The 21,577-nt window shown below is 38.1% G+C and overlaps 1 protein-coding gene across 1 annotated transcript in view; it reads left to right on the top strand.

The window, feature by feature from the left end:
• The window catches only part of SLC25A31 (solute carrier family 25 member 31), a 28,831-nt gene extending 27,099 nt beyond the window's left edge, over positions 1–1,732 (top strand). The window contains exon 6 of the mRNA XM_077139596.1: positions 1,477–1,732. Within this exon, the coding sequence (XP_076995711.1) occupies positions 1,477–1,677 (201 nt within the window). The 3' untranslated portion in view covers positions 1,678–1,732. The remainder of the gene's footprint in view (positions 1–1,476) is intronic.
• Positions 1,733–21,577: the final 19,845 nt, after the last annotated feature.

The following is a 21,577-nucleotide window of genomic DNA, read 5'->3' as shown; positions in this document are numbered from 1 at the left end:
AAAATGTTATCAGAAATTTTTTTCTCCTACCAATTCAACTTTTAAATATTTTTCTTATCTTTCATTACTAGCTGAAACCTCTGATTCAGTGTTTTGTTAGAGATGTAATAGCTGGTAATCTTGTATTCCTGAACTAACAAGAATGCTTTCACTGTTATGTAATGTTAGCAGTGGGATTCTGTAATTATTACCCATTATGATCATGTTATGACAGTTTATTTCCCTTCCTGGCTACACCAGATTTTAACCATGAATACCAGTTCCTGTATCTATCAAGATGATTCTCTTTTAATGTTAATGTAGTTTATTAGGTTAATCTGTTTTGTCCTGGTAAACCAACCTTGTATCCCTAAGATAAACCCATCTTAGTCGTGATGTATTTTATATCCTTTGCTGGATTTGATTTTCTGGGTATTGTTTATGATCTTTGCATCCTGGTTTCAGTGATATTGAATTTTTTTTTGTATGCTATGCTGTGCAGGTCACGTTACATTATTTTCCATGTGAATATCCCATTATCACAGCATCATTTGTTGATTTTTTTTTTGGAAGTGCATGGGCCAGGACTCGAACCCCACTTTCCTGTGTGGCAGGAGAGAACACTACCACTGAACTACCCCCAACACTGACTTTTAATTTTTCATTCTTGTATTGTCCTGCTCTGGTTTTGTTATCTAGACATGGCAAGCTTCATAAAATGTGTTGGGGCATCTTTTTTCTCTTCTCTGAAGTAATTTCTATAAGATTGGAATTAAGTGTCCATTGAATATCTAATAGAACTCTCATGTAAAGCTATCTAGATACGTAGGCTTCTTTATGAGAAGATTTTGAAGAACTGATTGAACTTCTTTAATGATTATAGTATTATAATGTTTTGTTTAACTTCTTTTGGTAAATTACATTTTTCAGGGAATTTATACATTTTTTCTGAATTTTCAAAATAATTCTCACGAAGTCATCCATAATATCCTCTTGCTCTTTAATCTTTGGGTCATTGGTAGCTATGTAATTTTTGCAATTTCTAATAATTTGGGGGCCTTTACCCTTTTTTCCTAAAACAATATTAAGGTCATTAATTTCCTTATAAGTGCCACTTGAGGTGCATCTCACAAAAGATTTTTTGGTTATCATTTGTTTTTAAATGTTTTCTCAAAAGTTTTTTCCTAAATATCCAACTGTATGTGATTTTTCTAGTCATCTTTTTTGTTATTGATGTCTCACTTAATTGCACTGTGGTCAGAGGATAAATCCTGGTCTGTGAGATGCCACCCTTCAAACAATTTGTTTTAAGCCTAGGATGTGGTCATTTTTCAAGTGTGCCTGAAAATTACGAATATTTTCTAACCATTAGGTACAATATTTATTATATGCCTATTAACTCGACACAGTGTTAATCTTATCTATTATTAAAGCTGAAGAAAAACTATCTTAAGTTTAAAGAATGTTAAAATGATAACAAACTTTTTTTTTCTATAGAGTGGTGAGGCTGAACGGCAATATAAGGGAACATTGGACTGTTTTGTGAAGATATACCAACATGAGGGAATCAGTGCATTTTTTCGTGGTGCCTTCTCCAATATCCTTCGGGGTACAGGGGGTGCTTTGGTGCTGGTATTATATGATAAAATTAAAGACTTCCTTAATATTGACATTGGTGGTAGTTCATCAGGAAATTAAATTGATAGGCATGTATTTAATATGTTTAAAATACATCTTACATAGCTGTCATTTATATACATTTTGATAGTGTGTTATTACTGTCAGTATTTTCTTAATGTTTTATTTCTAATTCTGCGATAAAGCATAGCTTTTTTCGAGGATTTGAATACTAAAACAGAGATAAATGTGGGCTTCCTTTTCGTTTATACTGAAATTCACATTAATGAGACATTTTACTTATCAGAAATAGCACGTGCTTTTCAATTCATTTATAATCCTTTTCTTACTTTTATGGAAAATTAAAATGCATGATGCTGAAATCTAAGAAATGAAAGTATCTTCTTTTAAATTGCTGTTCTTTGAATGTACCTGTCTTCTCATCTTTTGAAATCATATGGTTGATTAATATTTCTTAAAAGCTTATCAAGAAATGTTATCATTTAGTTCTGTAAACATAAGTAAGTTTTATTCTACAACATCTCTAGTAAGACAACTTAGGTCTTACCATCTATAGTGTTCATGGTATCATATAACTTTTAATAAACACAAATTCTAGATCTGATCATAAAATTTTTTATAATGACTTTAATGACACTGACTATAAGCCTGTAGTTGAAATATAAAAGATATAAAATGGCTTATGTGCTAACATTTATCTTTAAATAAATCTTATTATTGTGAATATATCTTGGAACAAAGAATTTCCCATTAAAAATTAGTTTCTGCAATAACAATAATAAAGGAAGAAGAAAATAAAGGAAATTTAAAATTGTTAAAAATGAGCTATTCTGTCTTAAAGCTGCATAATATTCCATCGTATGTATATACCAGTTTGTTTAGCCACTCATCTGTTGATGGACATTTTGGCTGTTTCCATCTCTTTGCAATTGTAAATAACGCTGCTATAAACATTGGTGTGCAAATGTCCGTTTGTGTCTTTGCCCTTAAGTCCTCTCTGAGTAGATACCTAGCAATGCTATTGCTGGGTCATATGGTAATTCTATATTCAGCTTTTGGAGGAACCGCCAAAATGCCTCCCACAGTGGTTGCACCATTTGATATTCCCACCAACAGTGAATAAGTGTGCCTCTTTCTCCACATCCTCTCCAGCACTTGTCATTTTCTGTTTTGTTGATAATGGCCATTCTGGTGGGTGTGAGAGGATATCTCATTGTAGTTTTGATTTGCATTTCTTTAATGGCCAGGGATGTTGCGCATCTCTTTATGTGCCTTTTGGCCATTTGTATTTCCTCTTTTGACAACTGTCTGTTCAAGACTTTTTCTCACTTTGTAATTGGATTGGCTGTCTTTTTTTTGTTGAGTTGAACAATCTCTTTATAAATTCTGGATACTAGACCTTTATCTGATATGTCATCAAATATTGTCTCCCATTGTGTAGGTTGTCTTTTTACTTAATTAATGAAGTTCTTTGATGCACAAAAGTGTTTAATTTTGAGGAGCTCCCATTTATTTATTTATTTCTTCAGTGCTCTTGCTTTGGGTGTAAGGTCTATAAAACCACCTCCAATTATAAGATCTTTAAGATGCTTCCCTACATTTTCCTCTAACTGTTTTGTGGTCTTAGACCTAATGTTTAGATCTTTGATCCATTTTGAGTTAACTTTTCTATAGGATGTGAGATACGGGTCCTCTTTCATTCTTTTGCATATGGATATCCAGTTCTCTAGGCACCATTTATTGAAGACACTGTTCTGTCCCAGGTGAGTTGGCTTGACTGCCTTATCAAAGATCAAATGTCCATAGATGAGAGGGTCTATATCTGAGCACTCTATTCAATTCCATTGGTCGATATATCTATCTTTATGCCAGTACCATGCTGTTTTGACCACTGTGGCTTCATAATATGCCTTAAAGTCAGGCAATGTGAGACCTCCAGCTTTGTTTTTTTATCCTCAAGATACTTACAGCAATTTGGGGCACCCTGCCCTTCCAGATAAATTTGCTTATTGGTTTTTCTATTTCTGAAAAGTAAGTTGCTGGGATTTTGATTGGTATTGCATTGAATCTGTAAATGAATTTAGGTAGAATTGACATCTTAACTATATTTAGTCTTCCAGTCCATGAACATGGTATACCCTTCCATCTATTTAGGTCTTCTGTGATTTCTTTTAACAGTTTCTTGTAGTTTCTTTGTATAGGTCTTTTGTCTCTAGTTAAATTTATTCCTAAGTATTTTATTCTTTTAGTTGCAATTGTAAATGGAATTTGTTTCTTGATTTCCCCCTCAGATTGTTCATTACTAGTGTATAGAAACACTACAGATTTTTGAATGTTGATCTTGTAACCTGCCATTTTGATGTACTCCTTTATTAGTTCTGGTAGTTTTGCTGTGGATTTTTCAGGGTTTTCAACATATAGTATCATATCATCTGCAAACTGTGGTAGTTTTACTTCTTCCTTTCCAATTTTGATCCCTTGTATTTCTTTTTCTTGTCCAATTGCTCTGGCTAGAACTTCCAACATGATGTTGAATAACAGTGGTGATAGTGGACATCCTTGTCTTTGTTCCTGATTTTAGGGGGAAAGTTTTCAGTTTTTCCTCATTGAGGATGATATTAGCTGTGGGTTTTTCATATATTCCCTTTATCATTTTAAGGAAGTTCCCTTGTATTCCTATCATTTGAAGTGTTTTCAACAGGAAAGGATGTTGAATCTTGTCAAATGCCTTCTCTGCATCAATCGAGATGATCATGTGATTTTTCTGCTTTGATTTGTTGATATGGTATATTACATTAATTGATTTTCTTATGTTGAACCATCCTTGCATACCTGGGATGAATCCTACTTGGTCATGATGTATAATTCTTTTAATGTGTTGCTGGATTCAATTTGCTAGAATTTTATTGAGGATTTTTGCATCTATATTCATTAGAGAGATTGGTCTGTAGTTTTCTTTTTTTTGTAATATCTTTGCCTGGTTTTGGTATGAGGGTGATGTTGGCTTTATAGAATGAATTAGGTAGCTTTCCCTCCTCTTCAGTTTTTTTGAAGAGTTTGAGCAGGATTGATACTAATTCTTTCTGGAATGTTTGGTAGAATTCACATGTGAAGCCGTCTGGTCCTGGACTTTGCTTTTTGGGAAGCTTTTGAATGACTGATCCAATTTCTTTACTTGTGATTGGTTTGTTGAGGTCATCTATTTCTTCTTGAGTCAAAGTTGGTTGTTCATGCCTTTCTAGGAACTTGTCCATTTCATCTACATTGTTGTATTTATTAGCATAAAATTGTTCATAGTATACTGTTATTACCTCCTTTATTTCTGTGGGGTCAGTGGTCATGTCTCCTCTTCCATTTCTGATCTATTTATTTGCTTCCTCTCTCTCCTTCTTTTTATCAGTCTTGCTAAGGGCCCATCAATCTTATTGATTTTCTCATAGAACCAACTTCTGGTTTTATTGATTTTCTCAATTGTTTTCATGTTCTCAATTTCATTTATTTCTGCTCTGATCTTTGTTATTTCTTTCCTTTTGCTTGCTTTGGGGTTAGTTTGCTGTTCCTTCTCCAGTTCTTCCAAATGGACAGTTAATTCCTGAATTTTTGCCCTTTCTTCTTTCTTGATATAGGCATTTAGGGCAATAAATTTCCCTCTTAACACTGCCTTTGCTGCGTCCCATAAGTTTTGATATGTTGTTTTCATTTTCATTTGCCTCGAGATATTTACTATTTCTCTTGTAATTTCTTCTTGACCCACTGGTTGTTTTAAGAGTGTGCTGCTGAGCCTCCACATATTTGTGAATTTTCTGGCACTCTGCCTGTTATTGATTTCCAACTTCATTCCTTTATGATCTGAGAAAGTGTTTTGTATGATTTCAGTCTTTTTAAATTTATTGAGACTTGCTTTGTGACCCAGCATATGATCTGTCTTTGAGAATGATCCATGAGCACTTGAGAAAAAGGTGTATCCTGCTATTGTGGGGTGTAATGTCCTATAAATGTCTGATAAGTCTAGCTCATTTATTGTAATATTCAAATTCTCTGTTTCTTTATTGATCCTCTGTCTAGATGTTCTGTCCATTGAGGAGAGTGGGGAATTGAAGTCTCCAACTATTATGGTAGATGTGTCTATCTCCCTTTTCAGGGTTTGCCTCAAGTATTTTGGAGCATTCTGGTTCGGCATAAATATTTATGATTATGTCTTCATGCTGAATTAATTGTTCCTTTTATTAGTACATAGCATCCTTCTCTGTCTCTTTTAAGTGTTTTACATTTGAAGTCTAATTTGTTGGATATTAATTAGTATAGTTACTCCTGCTCTTTTCTTGTTGTTATTTGCATGAAATATCTTTTCCTCACCTTTCACTTTCAACCTATGTTTGTTTATCTTTGTGTCTAAGATGTGTTTCCTGTAGACAGCATATAGAAGGATCCTGTTTTTTAATCCATTTTGCCAGTCTATGTCTTTCGATTGGGGAGTTCAATCCATTAACATTTAGTGTTATTACTGTACGGGTAGTACTTTCTTCTATCATTTTGCCTTTTGGATTTTATATGTCATATCTAATTTTCCTTCTTTCTACACTCTTCTCCACACCTCTTTCTTGTATTTTTGTATCTGTCTCTAGTGCTTCCTTTAGTATTTCTTGCAGAGCTGGTCCCTTCGTCACAAATTCTCTCAGTGATCTTTTGTCTGAAAGTGTTTTATTTTCTCCCTCATTTTTGAAGGACTATTTTGCTGGGTATTGAATTCTTGGTTGGCAGTTTTTGTCTTTTAGTAATTTAAATATATCATCCCACTGTCTTCTCACCTCCATGGTTTCTGGTGAGAAATCTACACATAGTCTTATTGGGTTTCCCTTGTATGTGGTAGATTGCTTTTCTCTTGCTGCTTTCAAGATCCTCTCTTTCTCTTTGACCTCTGACATTCTGATTAGTAAGTGTCTTGGAGAACCTCTATTTGGATCTATTCTCTTTGGGGTACACTACACTTCTTGGATCTGTCATTTTAGGTCTTTCATTAGAGTTGGGAAATTTTCAGTGATAATTTCTTCCATTAGTTTTTCTCCTCCTTTTCCCTTCTCTTCTCCTTTCAGGACACCCACAACACGTATGTTTGTGCACTTCATATTATCATTATGAGTCCCTGCTCCTATTTTTCCATTTCTTTCCCTGTAGTTTCTATTTCTTGTCGGATTTCAGATGTTCCATCCTCCAGTTCACTAATCCTAACCTCTGTCTCTTGAAATCTACCACTGTAAGTTTCCATTGTTTTTTTCATCTCTTCTACTGTGCCTTTCATTCCCATAAGTTCTTTGATTTGTTTTTTCAGACTTTCCATTTCTTCTTTTTGTTCATTCCTTGTCTTCTTCATATCCTCCCTCAATTCATTGATTTGGTTTTTGATGAGGTTTTCCATTTCTGTTCGTATATTTTGAATTAGTTGTTTTAGCTCTTGTATCTCATTTGAGCTGTTGGTTTGTTCCTTTGACTTGGGCCATATCTTCAGTTTTCCAGGTGTGATTTGTTATTTTTTGCTGGCGTCTAGACATTTAATTTACTTAGTTTATTCTGAAGATTCCTTTCATTTCTTTTACCTAGGGTTTTCTTGCAGGATGAATTTGTTGTGTATCTGTTCTTTCACATTCATTTCAGCTTTTTCTAGACCTCTAGCTTAGGTTTTGTTTAACAGAGGATAGTTTTTCGTTTCTTGTTTTCTTGTTTCTTGCCCTGCTTGTATGGTGCCTTTTTCCCCCCAACTCTTAGGAGGGTCTATATAGGTATTAAAGACCTGAGCCGGGTTTTCCCGAACTAAACTGACCTCCTATCAGAGGGAAGGAGTCACCTGCGTCAGTTTTTCCTGAGGGTGAGTCCCAGCAGGTTAAAAGACACTCTTGTGAAGTCTCTGGGCTCTGTTTTTCTTATCCTGCCCAGTATGTGATGCTTGTCTGCCTATAGGTCCCACCAGCATAAGATGATGCGGCACCTTTAGCTTTGGCAGACTCTCCCTGCTGGGGGCATTGTGGAGATAGAGGAGAGGTTTTAGGCTGGTTTAATGGCTTCAAATTGCCAAGCCCTGGGGTCTGAATTTCTTGAGGGAGGGATTCCACCTGAGTTGTGCTTTACCCCTCCCCTGGCGAAGGCACAGGCAGGAACAAGCCCTGAATGCAGCCTATTTCTGCCTATGCGTTGGGCAGTTGCAGCCTGAGAAGTCCCGCCGCTGAATCCAGAAGCAATCAAGCCTCTGCAGAAACAGCCACAAAAACCTCTGTTTCCTCCAGTTTCCTGTTTTTCCGTTAGCCCAGTGAGTGACCTCTGCTTTGGCCAGGATCACCTGAGCTGGGGGCCTATTTTTAGTAGTCAGAATTTGTTAATTAATTCCACAGTTGGCATTTGGTTGGGCTCAACCCCTGTTGCTGGTAAAATCTGTTTCCTTTCCCCTCTGGGAAGCAGCCTGTTGGGGAGGGGCGCCGGCCGTCGCAACTTGGGGAACTCACGGTTCTGGGGAGGCTCGCAGCTGGTCCAGCTGGTCCAGACTGGGGTACGCTGTGTATCTGGTCACTGATGTGGCTCTGGGAGCTGTTCTGTACTGTTTCTGGTTATTTAGTAGTAGCTCTGGAGGACGAACTAAAACGCGCACATTGCTAAGCCACCATCTTGGCCACACCCCCCTTTGATTACTGTTTTTTGAAGTGTTTTTATCAGAAAAGAATGTTGAATTTTGTGAAATGCTTTTTCAGCATCAATCAAGATGATCATGTGATTTTTTCCCTTTCGATTTGTTAATGTGTTGCAGTATATTAATTGATTTTCTTGTGTTGACCCCTCCTTGCATTCCTGGTATAAACCCTACCTGATTGTGGTGTATAATTCTTTTAATGTGTTGCTAGATATGATTTGCTAGTATTTCATTGAGAATTTTTGTGTTTGTGTTCATTAGAGGGATTGTTCTGTAGTTTTCCTTACTTGTAGCATCTTTACCCAGTTTTGGTAAAGTGATGATGTTAGCTACATAAAACGAGTTAGGCAGTGCTCCTTTTTCCTCAACTTTTTGGAAAAGTTTGATCAGGTTTGATGTTACTTTTTGAAATTTTCTATAAAATTACTGTATGAAGCCATCTGGCCCTAGGTTTTCTTTTTAGGAAGATTTTTTTTTTTAAACTTATGTATCTTTCATTTTATTTTTTCTTTCCTCAGAGCATTTTATATTCTTCAAGTATTATATTTTTACACTTTTTTAGGTTAGGAAAATAAAATGTTTTAATTCTAGAAATAGAGAAAATGTAATTATGATTGAAGCTAGAAAGTGAAAATTACACACAATCATATGCAATATTGACATGATCTTGCACATCTGTAATCACATACTTAGATTTAATTTGTTTGATCTTATTTGAATTACTCAGCAGATATCATTTTCCTAAACCAGTTCTTCATAATCCTTCTAAATGCACCTAACTATTTGCATGGTATGATATAGTTGTAAGTGTACATATAAAACACTGTAAGGTGTTATTTTTTTTTTGTATTTTTTTATTAATTAAAAAAAGGAAAAGAAATTAACACAACATTTAGAAATCATTCCATTCTACATATGCACTCAGTAATTCTTAGTATCATCACATAGATGCATGATCATCATTTCCTAGTACATTTGCATCGATTTAGGAAAAGAACTAGCAAAATAGAAAAAGATATAGAATGTCAAATAGAGAAGAAAATTAAAATAATAATAATAAAAATATATATGTATAAAAAAAGAAAAAGAAAAAAAAAGATACAAACAAAAAAACTACAGTTCAGGTGCACCTTCATTCAGTGTTTTAACATAGTTACATTACAATTAGGTATTATTGTGCTGTCCATTTTTGAGTTTTTGTATCTAGTCCTGTTGCACAGTCTGTATCCCTTCAGCTTCAATTACCCATTATCTTACCCTGTTTCTAACTCCTGCTGGTCTCTGTTACCAATGATATATTCCAAGTTGATTCTCGAATGTCGGTTCACATCAGTGGGACCATACAGTATTTGTCCTTTAGTTTTTGGCTAGACTCACTCAGCATAATGTTCTCTAGGTCCATCCATGTTATTACATGCTTCATAAGTTTAATCTGTCTTAAAGCTGCATAATATTCCATCGTAGGTACACACCACAGTTCGCTTAGCCACTCGTCCGTCGACGGACACTTTGGCTGTCTCCATCTCTTTGCAACTGTAAACAATGCTGCTATAAACACTGGTGTGCAAATGTCCATCTGTGTCTTTGCCCTTAAGTCCTTTGAGTAGATACCTAGCAGTGGTATTGCTGGGTCATAATCCATTCTGCCAGTCTATGTCTTTTGATTGGGGAATTCAGTCCATTAACTTTTAGTGTTATTACTGTTTGGATAATATTTTCCTCTACCATTTTGGCTTTTGTATTATATATATCATATCTGATTTTCCTTCTTTCTACACTTTACTCCATACCTCTCTCTTCTGTCTTTTCGTATATGACTCTAGTGCTCCCTTTAGTATTTCTTGCAGAGCTGGTCTCTTGGTCACAAATTCTCTCAGTGACTTTTTGTCTGAGAATGTTTTAATTTCTCCTTCATTTTTGAAGGACAATTTTGCTGGATATAGGAGTCTTGGTTGGCAGTTTTTCTCTTTTAGTATTTTAAATATATCATCCCACTGTCTTCTAGCTTCCATGGTTTCTGCTGAGAAATCTACACATAGTCTTATTGGGTTTCCCTTGTATGTGATGGATTGTTTTTCTCAAGATCCTCTCTTTCTCTTTGACCTCTGACATTCTAACTAGTAAGTGTCTTGGAGAACGCCTATTTGGGTCTGTTCTCTTTGGGGTGCGCTGCACTTCTTGGATCTGTAAATTTAGGTCTTTCATAAGAGTTGGGAAATTTTCAGTGATAATTTCTTCCATTAGTTTTTCTCCTCCTTTTCCCTTCTCTTCTCCTTCTGGGACACCCACAACACGTATATTTGTGCGCTTCATATTGTCATTCAGTTCCCTGATCCCCTGCTCAAGTTTTTCCATTCTTTTCCCTATAGTTTCTGTTTCTTTTTGGGATTCAGATGTTCCATCCTCCAGTTCACTAATTGTAGCTTCTGTCTCTTTAAATCTACCATTGTAGGTATCCATTGTTTTTTCCATCTTTTCTACTTTGTCCTTCACTCCCATAAGTTCTGTGATTTGTTTTTTCAGATTTTCTATTTCTTCTTTTTGTTCACCCCATGTCTTCTTCATGTCCTCCCTCAATTTATTGATTTGGTTTTTGAAGAGGTTTTCCATTTCTGTTCGTATATTCAGCATTAGTTGTCTCAGCTCCTGTATCTCATTTGAACTATTGGTTTGTTCCTTTGACTGGGCCATATCTTCAATTTTCCGAGCGTCATCCATTATTTTCTGCTGGTGTCTGGGCATTTGATCAGATTTCCCTGGGTGTGGGACCCGGCTGGTTGAAAGGTTTTTCTGTGAAATCTCTGGGCTCTGTTTTTCTTTTCCTGCCCAGTAGGTGGCGCTCGTGGCGCTCCTCTCTCTGCGGGTCCCACCAGTAAAAGATGCTGTGGCTCCTTTAACTTGCCAATCCGAATCTCGTAGTCGGCCCGGGAAAACGCGCGTGGAGTGGGGGTCGCCGGCCACCGCAGCTTGGGGGAGTACTGGTCCAAATTGCCCAGCTGGCCCGAGACACCAAGTGTGGCGGGAGGGCCCCGCTATCCAACGTTCCCAGTCGGTCCGGGAGGCCACGTGTGTGGAAGGGACCCCGGTCGCCAGCCGCCCTGGCCCGAGAAAGAGCGCGCTCCTCGGGTATCTCACCGCAGCGGATTCTCCCTGCCCATTCAGCCGTTCCAGAATGGGGTACGCTGTCTTTTTGGTCTCTCGTGGCTCCGGGAGCTGTTTCGTATTGTTTCTCTTTCTTTAGTTGCTGTTCTGGAGGAGGAACTAAGACCTACGCGTCTTACTAAGCCACCATCTTCTCCGGAAGTCTTAGGAAGATTTTTGATGAGTGATTGGATCTCTTTATTTGTGGTTGGTTTGTTGAGATCTTCTCTTCTTTTTTTAAAAGAAATATTTTTATTGATGTCTTAACATACAAACATTTCATACATGGTGTATGTACAATCAGTGGCTCAGAATATCATTACATAGTTGTGTATTCATCACCATGAACATTTTTAGAACATTTGTATCACTCCAGAAAAAGATTCTATTTCTTTTTGAGTCAGTGTAGCTTATTTGTGTTTCCAGGAATTTGTCCATTTCATCCTTTGTTGGCATATAGTTTGTTTGTTCATAGTATCCTCTTTTCAGTGTTTTTTTTTATTTCTGTGGCAACGATACCAATCTCATTTCTGGTTTTGTTATTTGCATCTTCTTTTTTTCTTTGTTAGCCTTGCCAGTGGCCCATCAATTTTACTGATTTCTCAAAGAACCAACTTTTGGTTTTATTGATTCTTACTATTCTTTTGTTCTCCCAGTTTTAATTCTGCTTTAATCTTTTTTTTCTCTTCTTTTATTTGCTTTGGAGTTAGTTTTCTGTTCTTTTACAAGTTTCTCCAAGTGAGCAGTTAAGTCCTCGATGTTTGCTGTTTTTTTTTAATATAGGCATTTCGGGCAATAAATTTCCCTATCAGCAGAACATTTGCCACATCCCGTAAGTTATGATATGGGATTCCATTTTCGTTTTCATTCAACTCTAAATAGCTACCAATTTCTCTAGCAATTTCTTTGACCCACTGATTGTTTAAGACTGATATTTAATCTCCATATATTTTTTAAAGTTCTCATTCTTTGGTAGTTCTTGATTTCCAGTTTCATTTCATTGTGATCAGAGAAAGTGCTTTGAGTAATTTCAGTGTTTTTAAATTTATTAAGACCTGTTTTGTGCCCCAGCATATGATGTATCCTAGAGAATGTTCCATGAGTACTGGAGAAAAATGTATATCCTCTTGTTTTGGGGTGTCACAATCTATATATGTCTTTTAGCTCTAATTCATTTATCAGATTGTTTAAGTTCTCCGTTTCCTTGTTGATCCTCTGTCTGGTTGTTTGTCTATAGAGGAGAGTGGTGTATTGAAGTCTCCTACTATTGTTCATCACTCCCTTCCATTTTGCCTTTGTTTGTCTTGTATTTTGGAGCGCCTTGATTGGGAGCATAAACATTTATGATTGTTATTTATTCTTGGTGAACTGTCACTTTTATTTAATATATAGTGCCCTTCTTTGTCTCATATTATGTCTTTGCATTTAAAGTTTATTTTGTCAGATATTAGTATAGCTACCTCTGCTTTCTTTTGTTTACAGCTTGCACGGAACATCGTTTTCCACCCTTTCACGTCCAGTTTGTTTGTATCCTTGTGTCTAAGATGAATCTCTTATAAGAAGCATATAGCTTGATTATATTTCTTAATCCATTCTGCCAGTCTGTTTCTTTTAATTGGCAAGTTTAGTCCATTAATATTCAAAATTATTACTGTAAATGTGTTTCTTGAATCCATGATGTTATCCTTTGGATTTTGTCAGATCTGTATATTTTTTCCCCTCTTTCTCTTTTTATTCTTTAAGTTACCCTTACTCATACTCTTTAATTCTGTGCCCTCCTCCAGGCCTATCTTTCTTTTCAGCCTACAGAACTCCCTTTATTATCCTGTAGGGCCAGTCTATTGTTGATGTAGTCTCTCAGCATTTGTTTGTGAAAAAATCTTAACCTTTCCCTAAGTTTTGAAGGACAGTTTGGTTGGGTACAGAATTCTTAGCTTGAAGTCTTTCTCTTTCAGAATTTTAAATATTATCGTACCACTCCCTTCTCGCCACAATAATGCCAGTTGAGGAGTCCTAACTCAGTCTATGAGGTATAGTAGAATGTTTTACTTATGCTGCTTTCAGGATTTTCTGCTTCTCTTCACCATTTGACAAACTGATTAGTATGTATCTTGGGGGGGAAGGCCTATTTGGACTTACTGTATTTGGAGTTTGTTGGGCTTCTTTGACTTTGCATATTTGTGTCCTTTATAAGGGTTGGGAAATTTTCTCCCATCATATCCTCCACTAATCTTCCTAGCACTTTTCTCTTCTTTTCTCCTTCTGGGACACTGATGATTCTTATATTTTTGTGTTTTGTTTTGTCCATCATATTCCTGAGAGTCAACTCAAATTTTTCCATCTTTTTGCCATTTGCTCTTTTGTGTGTTTGAAATCAGTTGTCCTGCCCTTAGTTCACCTATTCTTTCTTCTGCCTCTTCAGATCAGGTGTTGTGTATCTCTAGTATGTTTTGTATTTGTTCTATAGCATCTTTAATCTCTGGATGTCTGCTCTTTTTCTGTTTATTCTTTCAAATTCCTCTTTATGGTCTTATGTCTTTTTGATCTCCTTTATGTCATTAGCTATCCCATTGATTTTATGTAGTAGTTATATGAATATCTTTCATTAGTTGTTCCAAAGTCTGTGTCTCCTTTGGTGTTTTAATTTGGTCATTAGGCAGGGCTGTATCTGCCTGCGTATTGATCTACTTAGTGATCTTCTGTTGTCTTTGAGGCATGTAAATATCTTGATAGGATTACTTTGGAAATTGATTTCCTTCAGTCGTCTAAAGCTTTGTATTTGTGGGATGGATGTGGCGCAGGATGTAGAGCCCAACAGTGCTGTGACGGGTTGCGTTGCAGGTATAGGCACGGGTCAGGTACACTACACTGGTGCCTGTGAGCGTGGACTGTGGGGTGTGGAGTTATGGAGATATGGTATGGTACAGGGATGTGGGGGTGGGGGTGCACCTCAGTCAGGCATTGGAGTATAGGAGCAGGTTGTGGTATTTGGGACACAGTGGTAGGGTGCAATGTAGTGAATTGGGAAGCTGTGTGGATGCACAGGGACTGGTATGCAGGCAGGATGTGAGTGGAGCATGGCAATTGTGGATATCAGGGTATGGGGTATGGGGTACAGAGGTCAGGGCACAGGGAGAGCAGGCATGTCCTGGCACGGGGGAGAGTTCCAGGAGGGCCAAGATGCAGATGCACGAGTGTGTAGGGGCAGGGCACAGGTCATGGAAGATGTATGATGTTGGTGAGGGGGGAATGATGTCAGTTGGGCTGGAACCTGGCACGGGTGGTGTTAGGGCAGGGGTGCACGCATGTGCAGGGCATGTGCTGTGTAACACAGATGCACACATGAGTACCTGCCAGGTGTGGGAGCAGGGCGCTTTTGCCTGGGGGTGGGGCAAGGGTATGCATGTGTGCAGGGCAGGGGGTAGGATACAGCGGTCAAGGGGTCAGTGCACTGATATATGGGTACTTGCCCAGGACAATGTGACTGCACGAGCATGGGTCTGGGATCGGGAGCCCTTGTGTGCACATGCGCAGAGCTCATGGGCAGCAGGCGGGGGTTGTGCCTACATGGGCTGGAGGTGAATGTGGCCCTGATGTGCTGGTCAGCTCTTGCCCTGAGCTGGGGAATATGTTGGTGTTGGGTATGTGCTGATCTGAGGCAGCCAGATGCTGATGTAAGGGTGCACAGAGATCAGGGGTCAGGGCAGGGTTGTGTGATTGTATTTTCTGGGGGCAGGGAGGGGAAGCAGGGATCAAGTGGCTGGGCGCAGGTCTTGGGGGGGTCGGTTTGCGGTTGTGCCTTTGTGTGGGAGAGGTGGGGCAGGCGTGTGCATGTGTACAGGATGGGGCTATGGGGCAGGGACACATGGTGGGCTGTGGGGGTGTGGGCTCTTGGAGCACAGTGGTGGGGGCGAGTGCCAGGGTTCAGGTGCATGGGATGTGTGGGAGTCAGGAGATGGGGGCGGTGCATGTGATTGTAGCTAATTCAAGGAATGAGGCTTGGTTTACTTCCTTGTGCCTGTCTCCCAGAGCAGGCACTCCTGAGGGCTCTAGGCTTCCGGTTCAAAAGGGGTGTGCTAGGCTTTTTGTACAGGACGGTCTCACCTGTTCACTGCATTTCAGTTCTTCAGCTTTTGCAGCCAGGTCCTCCCTATGTGGTGTAGAAGACCTTCCCATTGCACTTATACCCTGGAATCACCATCCCAGTCCCCTTCCCATCACTATTCCTTGGAGTAGGAGTGAATTCGACCTTTCTTAGTTCACCATCTAACCCCCTACAGCTCACATTAAAGTTTTTAAATGCATAAAACACAAAGGATTACAAAGAAAACAATATTTGAATATGGTCATTAAAATATTAAAACTACAAATCTGATATAATAATATGTTGCTTCTTTTTAATATCTTTATAATATCTAGCAGCAGTGACAACAAGTAGAAACTGTCAGAACCAACTTTGTCATAACTCTAGAGAAGAGTACCACTGAAGCAAGGCTCTGGGCTACTGCCAGGGGAGAAGGCCCTACATGGGCAAGAGCAAAGGTAATGCCAGTCACCAAGAGTGGGAGTCCAAACAATTCTGCCTACACCATATACCACGATATCGTAGTATATAAGTTAGGGTTCTCAGGGAAACAGAACCAACAGGAGATATCTGTAAATAGGAGATTTATGAAAGTGTCTCATGCTTCTGTGGGGATGCAAGAGTCAAAAATCTGTAGGGCAGGCTGTGAGCTGGCAGCTCCAGCGGAGGTCCTCAAGAAACTTCCTAGGAGAGGCAGCCTGGCTGAAGCATAGAGAGAGAGATGCTCTCTCTTGAATTCTCCTTAAAAGTCTTCAGATGATTAGTAAGTGTAGCTCATTGCAGAAGACACTTTTCCTTTAGCCAACTGCAGATGTACTCAGCTATGGATACAACCAGTGTGCTCATGATTTAAGTCCACAAAATGTCATCCACAGCCCGTGCTTGCTTGACCAGACAACCAGGCACCATTACCAAGCCAAGTTGACACATAAACCTAACCATCACACATAGTCACTACAGAAGTCACAACACACAAGCGCTGGTTGGAATAATACTTTAGTCCCATATAGAGAAAAAGGAAGCTCAGCTTCAGTTGTGGGTGTCAATCTCCCGTGACTGGTGGGTTCCTCCCGACAGCTGATGCAGGTCAGTTGTTTGCTCACATCCCTCTTGTACTGCAACATGAGAGTTCCTTCAGCTGGGAATAGGTAGGCTAGTAAGGTTGGCCAGGTGCCATATGATGCATACACTTAAGCAAGACAAAGAACTTAACTGTGCACTGGAACACAGGAGGATTCCTGTCCTTATAAGGAAGAAGGACCTGGGCCAAGCATGAGCTCACTTCCCAGCATCCAAAAGGAATGTGCTGGGTCCAGAGCTCTGATTAGGGCAAGCCCAGGGAGGGGTTGCAGGTCACAAAACAGTTGCTTTCTCAAGTACACTAGATGATAACTGGAAACCATGTGAAGAAAGTAAAGGTAACTACATGGGCAAATATAAAAGCCAGTATTGCATTTTGGTCTTTGAATCCACCTTAAATTTACTACCTGTTTAAAACACAAATGCATAAAAATAATTGTAAATCTGTGTTATTAGGCATACCATGTATAAAAATGCAATTTGTGACAATAAGAACATAGTAAGAGAGCAGTATAGGAACGGAATTTTCATAGGCTATTTACGTTGGTATCAGTTCAAACTAGGTTGTTACAAATTTAGGATATTAAATGTAATCCCCATGGTAACCACAAAGAAAATATCTAAAATATATACAAAAAAGGAAATGTAAATGAAGTAAAAATTGTTCATTAAAAAAATCAACTAAACAAAAGAAGGCATTAATGAGGTGAATGAGGGACAAAAAAGTATCACAGATAAAACAGCAAAATGGCAAAAGTGAATCCTTATGAATAATTACTTTATAAATGGTTCAAATTTTCCAATCAAAAGACTGAGATTGCAGAATGGATTTTTTAAAAAAGTGATCCAGATGTGAGTCCAGCCCTGGCAGCGTGGCATCAACAATTCCATCCTGACCAAAAGGGGGAAAAGAAGTGTAATTGTGGCTGAGAGCGTTCAGATAGAGTCAAGAGGCCACTCTGGAGGTCACTCTTTCATAAGCTTCACTTAGAAGTTACTGCCTATCATGACTTGCCAGACCCCAACTAAAACCATTCCAGTCAATCCTAAAGAACATCTAGGGCAATATGTAAGATTGTACAAAGGTTCTGTGCACTAGGCTACCTTTCCAGAAACCTACAACTTCCAGATGGGTCCCTGGCAGATAAGTCTTGAAACCTAGAGCGCCTAGCCTTTCCAGAACATCAGCTAGTGTCATCTCCTATCCTGTATTATTTACAGCCCCTTCTGACATGAAAAAGTTAGAATGGGCATAGCCCAAATACCCTTAAAACGCGGGACAGAACAATCAAAGGTGATGGTGGAGTTATACAGAGAAGGCAGGGTTTAACAAACATGATGGCTGAATCATTAAATTGATACTTGGTTTAGTCTCCTGTATCTTAAAGCAGCTAGAAGTAAAAACCTAAAATTGTGGAATTGTAACCCCTACCAAACTCTGAAATCTGTTCTACAACTAATTGTTGTGCTGTGCTTTGAAATTACAGTTTTGTATTTGTTATTTTTCAAAAAAAAAAAATCTATTGTGATGATAAGATATTTATTCCTTCTAGCCTCCTATGTCCTGGAGCAGCTAGAAGGAAAAATCTGAGGTGATGGTGTGGTAGCCCACAACAGACTCTGGGATCTCTTCTATAACTACTTGTTGAAGAGTGATTTGAGTGTTTCTTTCTTTGCTTTGTATATATGTTATATTATACAATTTTAGAAGTAAAAAAAAAAACTAAGTGCTCCAACTATACTTCAACAAATTAGATAATCTAGATGAAATGGACAAATTCCTAGAAACAAATTATCTAATCTGACTCAAGGAGGGAAAATCTGGACAACCAGAGGAGTGGATTAACAAAATGTATACACATACTGTGGAGTATTATTTAGCCATCAAAAGGAATAAAGTTCTGATACTACAACATGGATCAACCTTGAAAATATTAAGTGAAATAAGCCAAACACAGAAGGATAGTGTATTGTTCCACTTTTACAAAATATTGAGACTAAGCAAATTCATAGAGACAAAGTAGAAGTTACAACATTACCAAAGGCTAAAGTGGGGCAGGGATGGATATTGTTTATTAGGTACAAAGTTTCATTTTGGCGTGATGAAAAAATTTTGGATATGGTAACAGTTGCACAACATTGTAAATGTAATAATGCCACCAACTTAAAAATGGTGAAATGGAAAATTTTATAGTATTTGTGGTAGTTAGGTTCTGGTGTCAACTTGGCCAGGTGAAGGTGCCTGATTCTATTGCTGTGACAGGAGCCAATGGCATGTGAACCTCATCTGTTGCTGATTACATCTGTAGTCGGCTAGGAGGCATGCCTGCTGCAATAAATGATGTTTGATTTAATTGGCTGGAAGCTTGAATGAAAGAGCTCAACTAGCACAGCCCAAGCAGCTCAGTATACCTCATCTCAGCACTCACAGCTCAGTCGAGGCTTTTGGAGATGCAGAAAGGAATCACCCTGGGGAAAGTTGTTTAAATCCAGAGGCCTGGAAAGAAGGCCAGCAAAGATTGCCCTGTGTCTTTCCATGTAAGAAAGAACCTCAGTTGAAAGTTAGCTGCCTGTCCTCTGAAGAACTATACACTTTTAACGAAATCCCTTTTTATTAAAAGCCTGGTGTGTTGCATTCTGGCAGCTAGCAAACTGAAACAGTATTTTAAAAACTAGCCTGTCAAACACAGAAGCTTCTAGACTTCTATACAAATCCTTACTATAGCATTTATTGTAAGGCAAAGTGCTATATTTCAGCAATTACTTTTTGTGCACCTTCTAGTGCAAGCCCGCTAGTGAAGCATACAAAAACAACATTACATTTCCTCATGTAAAGTCCATAATGTTTATCATTCATATTCATATTTATCATAAATAATAAAGGAGATGGACAGCACAAATAACTGGTAGAGGCAGGAGGTGATAAATACCAAAAGAAACATAAGTACTAAGCAAAGGAAGGAGACAAAGCCAGCTTGGGACAGTCTTGGGAGGCTTTCTCATACTTTCAGCTGAGCCCTAAACAATATTGGAGATTTAGAACATGTAGAAATTGGAGACTTGTCAAAGATAATAGCACAAAAACTTGGTGGGAAAACCCAAGGCATATTTGGGCCACAGCATGTGGCCAGACTGGGTTGTAGATAAATGATAGGAATGACAATTGAAAAAGTAGAACTGGGAGTCTGATTGTGAAGGGATTTGAATACCGGAGTGAAGAATTTAGGCAGTGGGGAACCATCATTAATATTTTAATTAAGTGAGTGAAGTGAAATCAATGCTTTAGGAAGATAGCTTGGCACTGTAATGAAGGAAAGGCTGATGTTAGAGATGTTAAACAGCAATTATAGCAATTATCAAGTTGAAATAGATTCAGGATCATCAAACCTTTGTTACAAGTATATGTACTAAATATCTGGCAATATGGCATATTGAACGACACTGCTGCCCCTCCCCCACAAACACATGGTCATGCTGGATAAAATGTATGTAAATTTTATGATTTTTTTTTAATACCACCTAAGCTTGATAGCTAAAAGAGGAAATACCCAGATAGAAGAAACAAGATACACAAGGTCAGAAGGGTAGGTGGGAGTTAAAGAAGCAGTCCACAGGGTTCAGAAATACAGAACCTAAGGGCAGTTTTGATACCCACATGGTGATAGGAATTATGAACTTGGACCCTAGTAAAGTCGGGGTACTGAAACTAAGGTACACTATGCTGCCAACTGTAAGAAACATCCAATAAAGCTTAAAAAACTTGGGGCAGGGTACTTCATTTAAGAGGAAATAGAAAAATATGCATAAAATCACAGTAGACAGAGGATTGCTATCCACTTGGAGGCAAATCAAAACCCCCAGGCTTGGGCCACAGCAAAATATATATATATATGTGTGTGTATATATATACCTACCTGTAGGTATGAGAGCTCCTTACATTAGGGTTCTCCAGATAAGCTGACCGGATATTGATATAAATATGAAATTTATTACAGGAATTGGCTCAGTGACCATGGGAATTGGCAGGTCTGAATTCCACAGCACAGGCTGCAAGTTGGGAACTCTGAAAGAAGCTGGCTGGCTGAAATAGAGATAGAAGTTATTTCTGACTGCTGAAATTAGCAGTTCTCCCTTGTAAGGCCCTCTACTCTGGAGGAGACTTCTCATTTCTGATGGCAGTCTTCTTTGTTGATTGCAGATGTAATCAGCCACAAATGCAATCCACTGACTAATGATTTAAATCCACAAAGTACTCTCACACTAACAATCAGTCCCAACAATTGGACACCATAACCTAGCCAAGTTGACACAAACTTAACCATCACAAACTCCAAATAAAATATTAAAACTTCCAGGACCAGTGAAATTCCCTCAGGGGTCTGGTAGAAACAAATATAAAACTTCTCTGGGACACTTCCACAACCCAGAGCACACAAAAATTCCACAGAAAAAAGCCTTCACAGAAAATGGTCAAAAAATTACAATCATATGAGGAAATAAAAGCACTGTGTGGCAGGGTTGGGATATGGTAACAAACAGAATTAGAACTTCAGAGACTGAAATACGACAGTATACTCTGAAAAAATACTGTAAAATTAGAATGTTTAAAGTGACTAATAGAAACAGGAATAATAAAACAACACAGTATGTAAACACAGGCAAGTTTGAAAACATCATGGTTAATAGAGTGCTTGAAATTAAAAACATAGTAAAATGAAAGAAGAGTCACAGGTTAGAATGAGAAAATCCTACATGTCTAATGGATCTGGAAGAGACTAAAAGAAGGGGTACAAGACAATAACCAAAGAAATATCTGAGATTTTTCCAGAACTCAATAATCCATTCAACCTCAGGATAATAAAATATGAACTTGCAAAATATGAAAGCAAGAAAAAAGTCAATGGATGACCTACCAAGGAGTAATATTTAGACTCATCAACAACAATGGTGGTTAAATGATAAGGGAAAGTAACTGTCAA

The sequence above is a fragment of the Tamandua tetradactyla genome, chromosome 22, assembly GCF_023851605.1.
Source record: "Tamandua tetradactyla isolate mTamTet1 chromosome 22, mTamTet1.pri, whole genome shotgun sequence".
NCBI classification, from domain to species: domain Eukaryota; kingdom Metazoa; phylum Chordata; class Mammalia; order Pilosa; family Myrmecophagidae; genus Tamandua; species Tamandua tetradactyla.
Note: the sequence above shows the minus strand (reverse complement) of the source record. Positions and strands in the feature narration are given on the sequence as shown.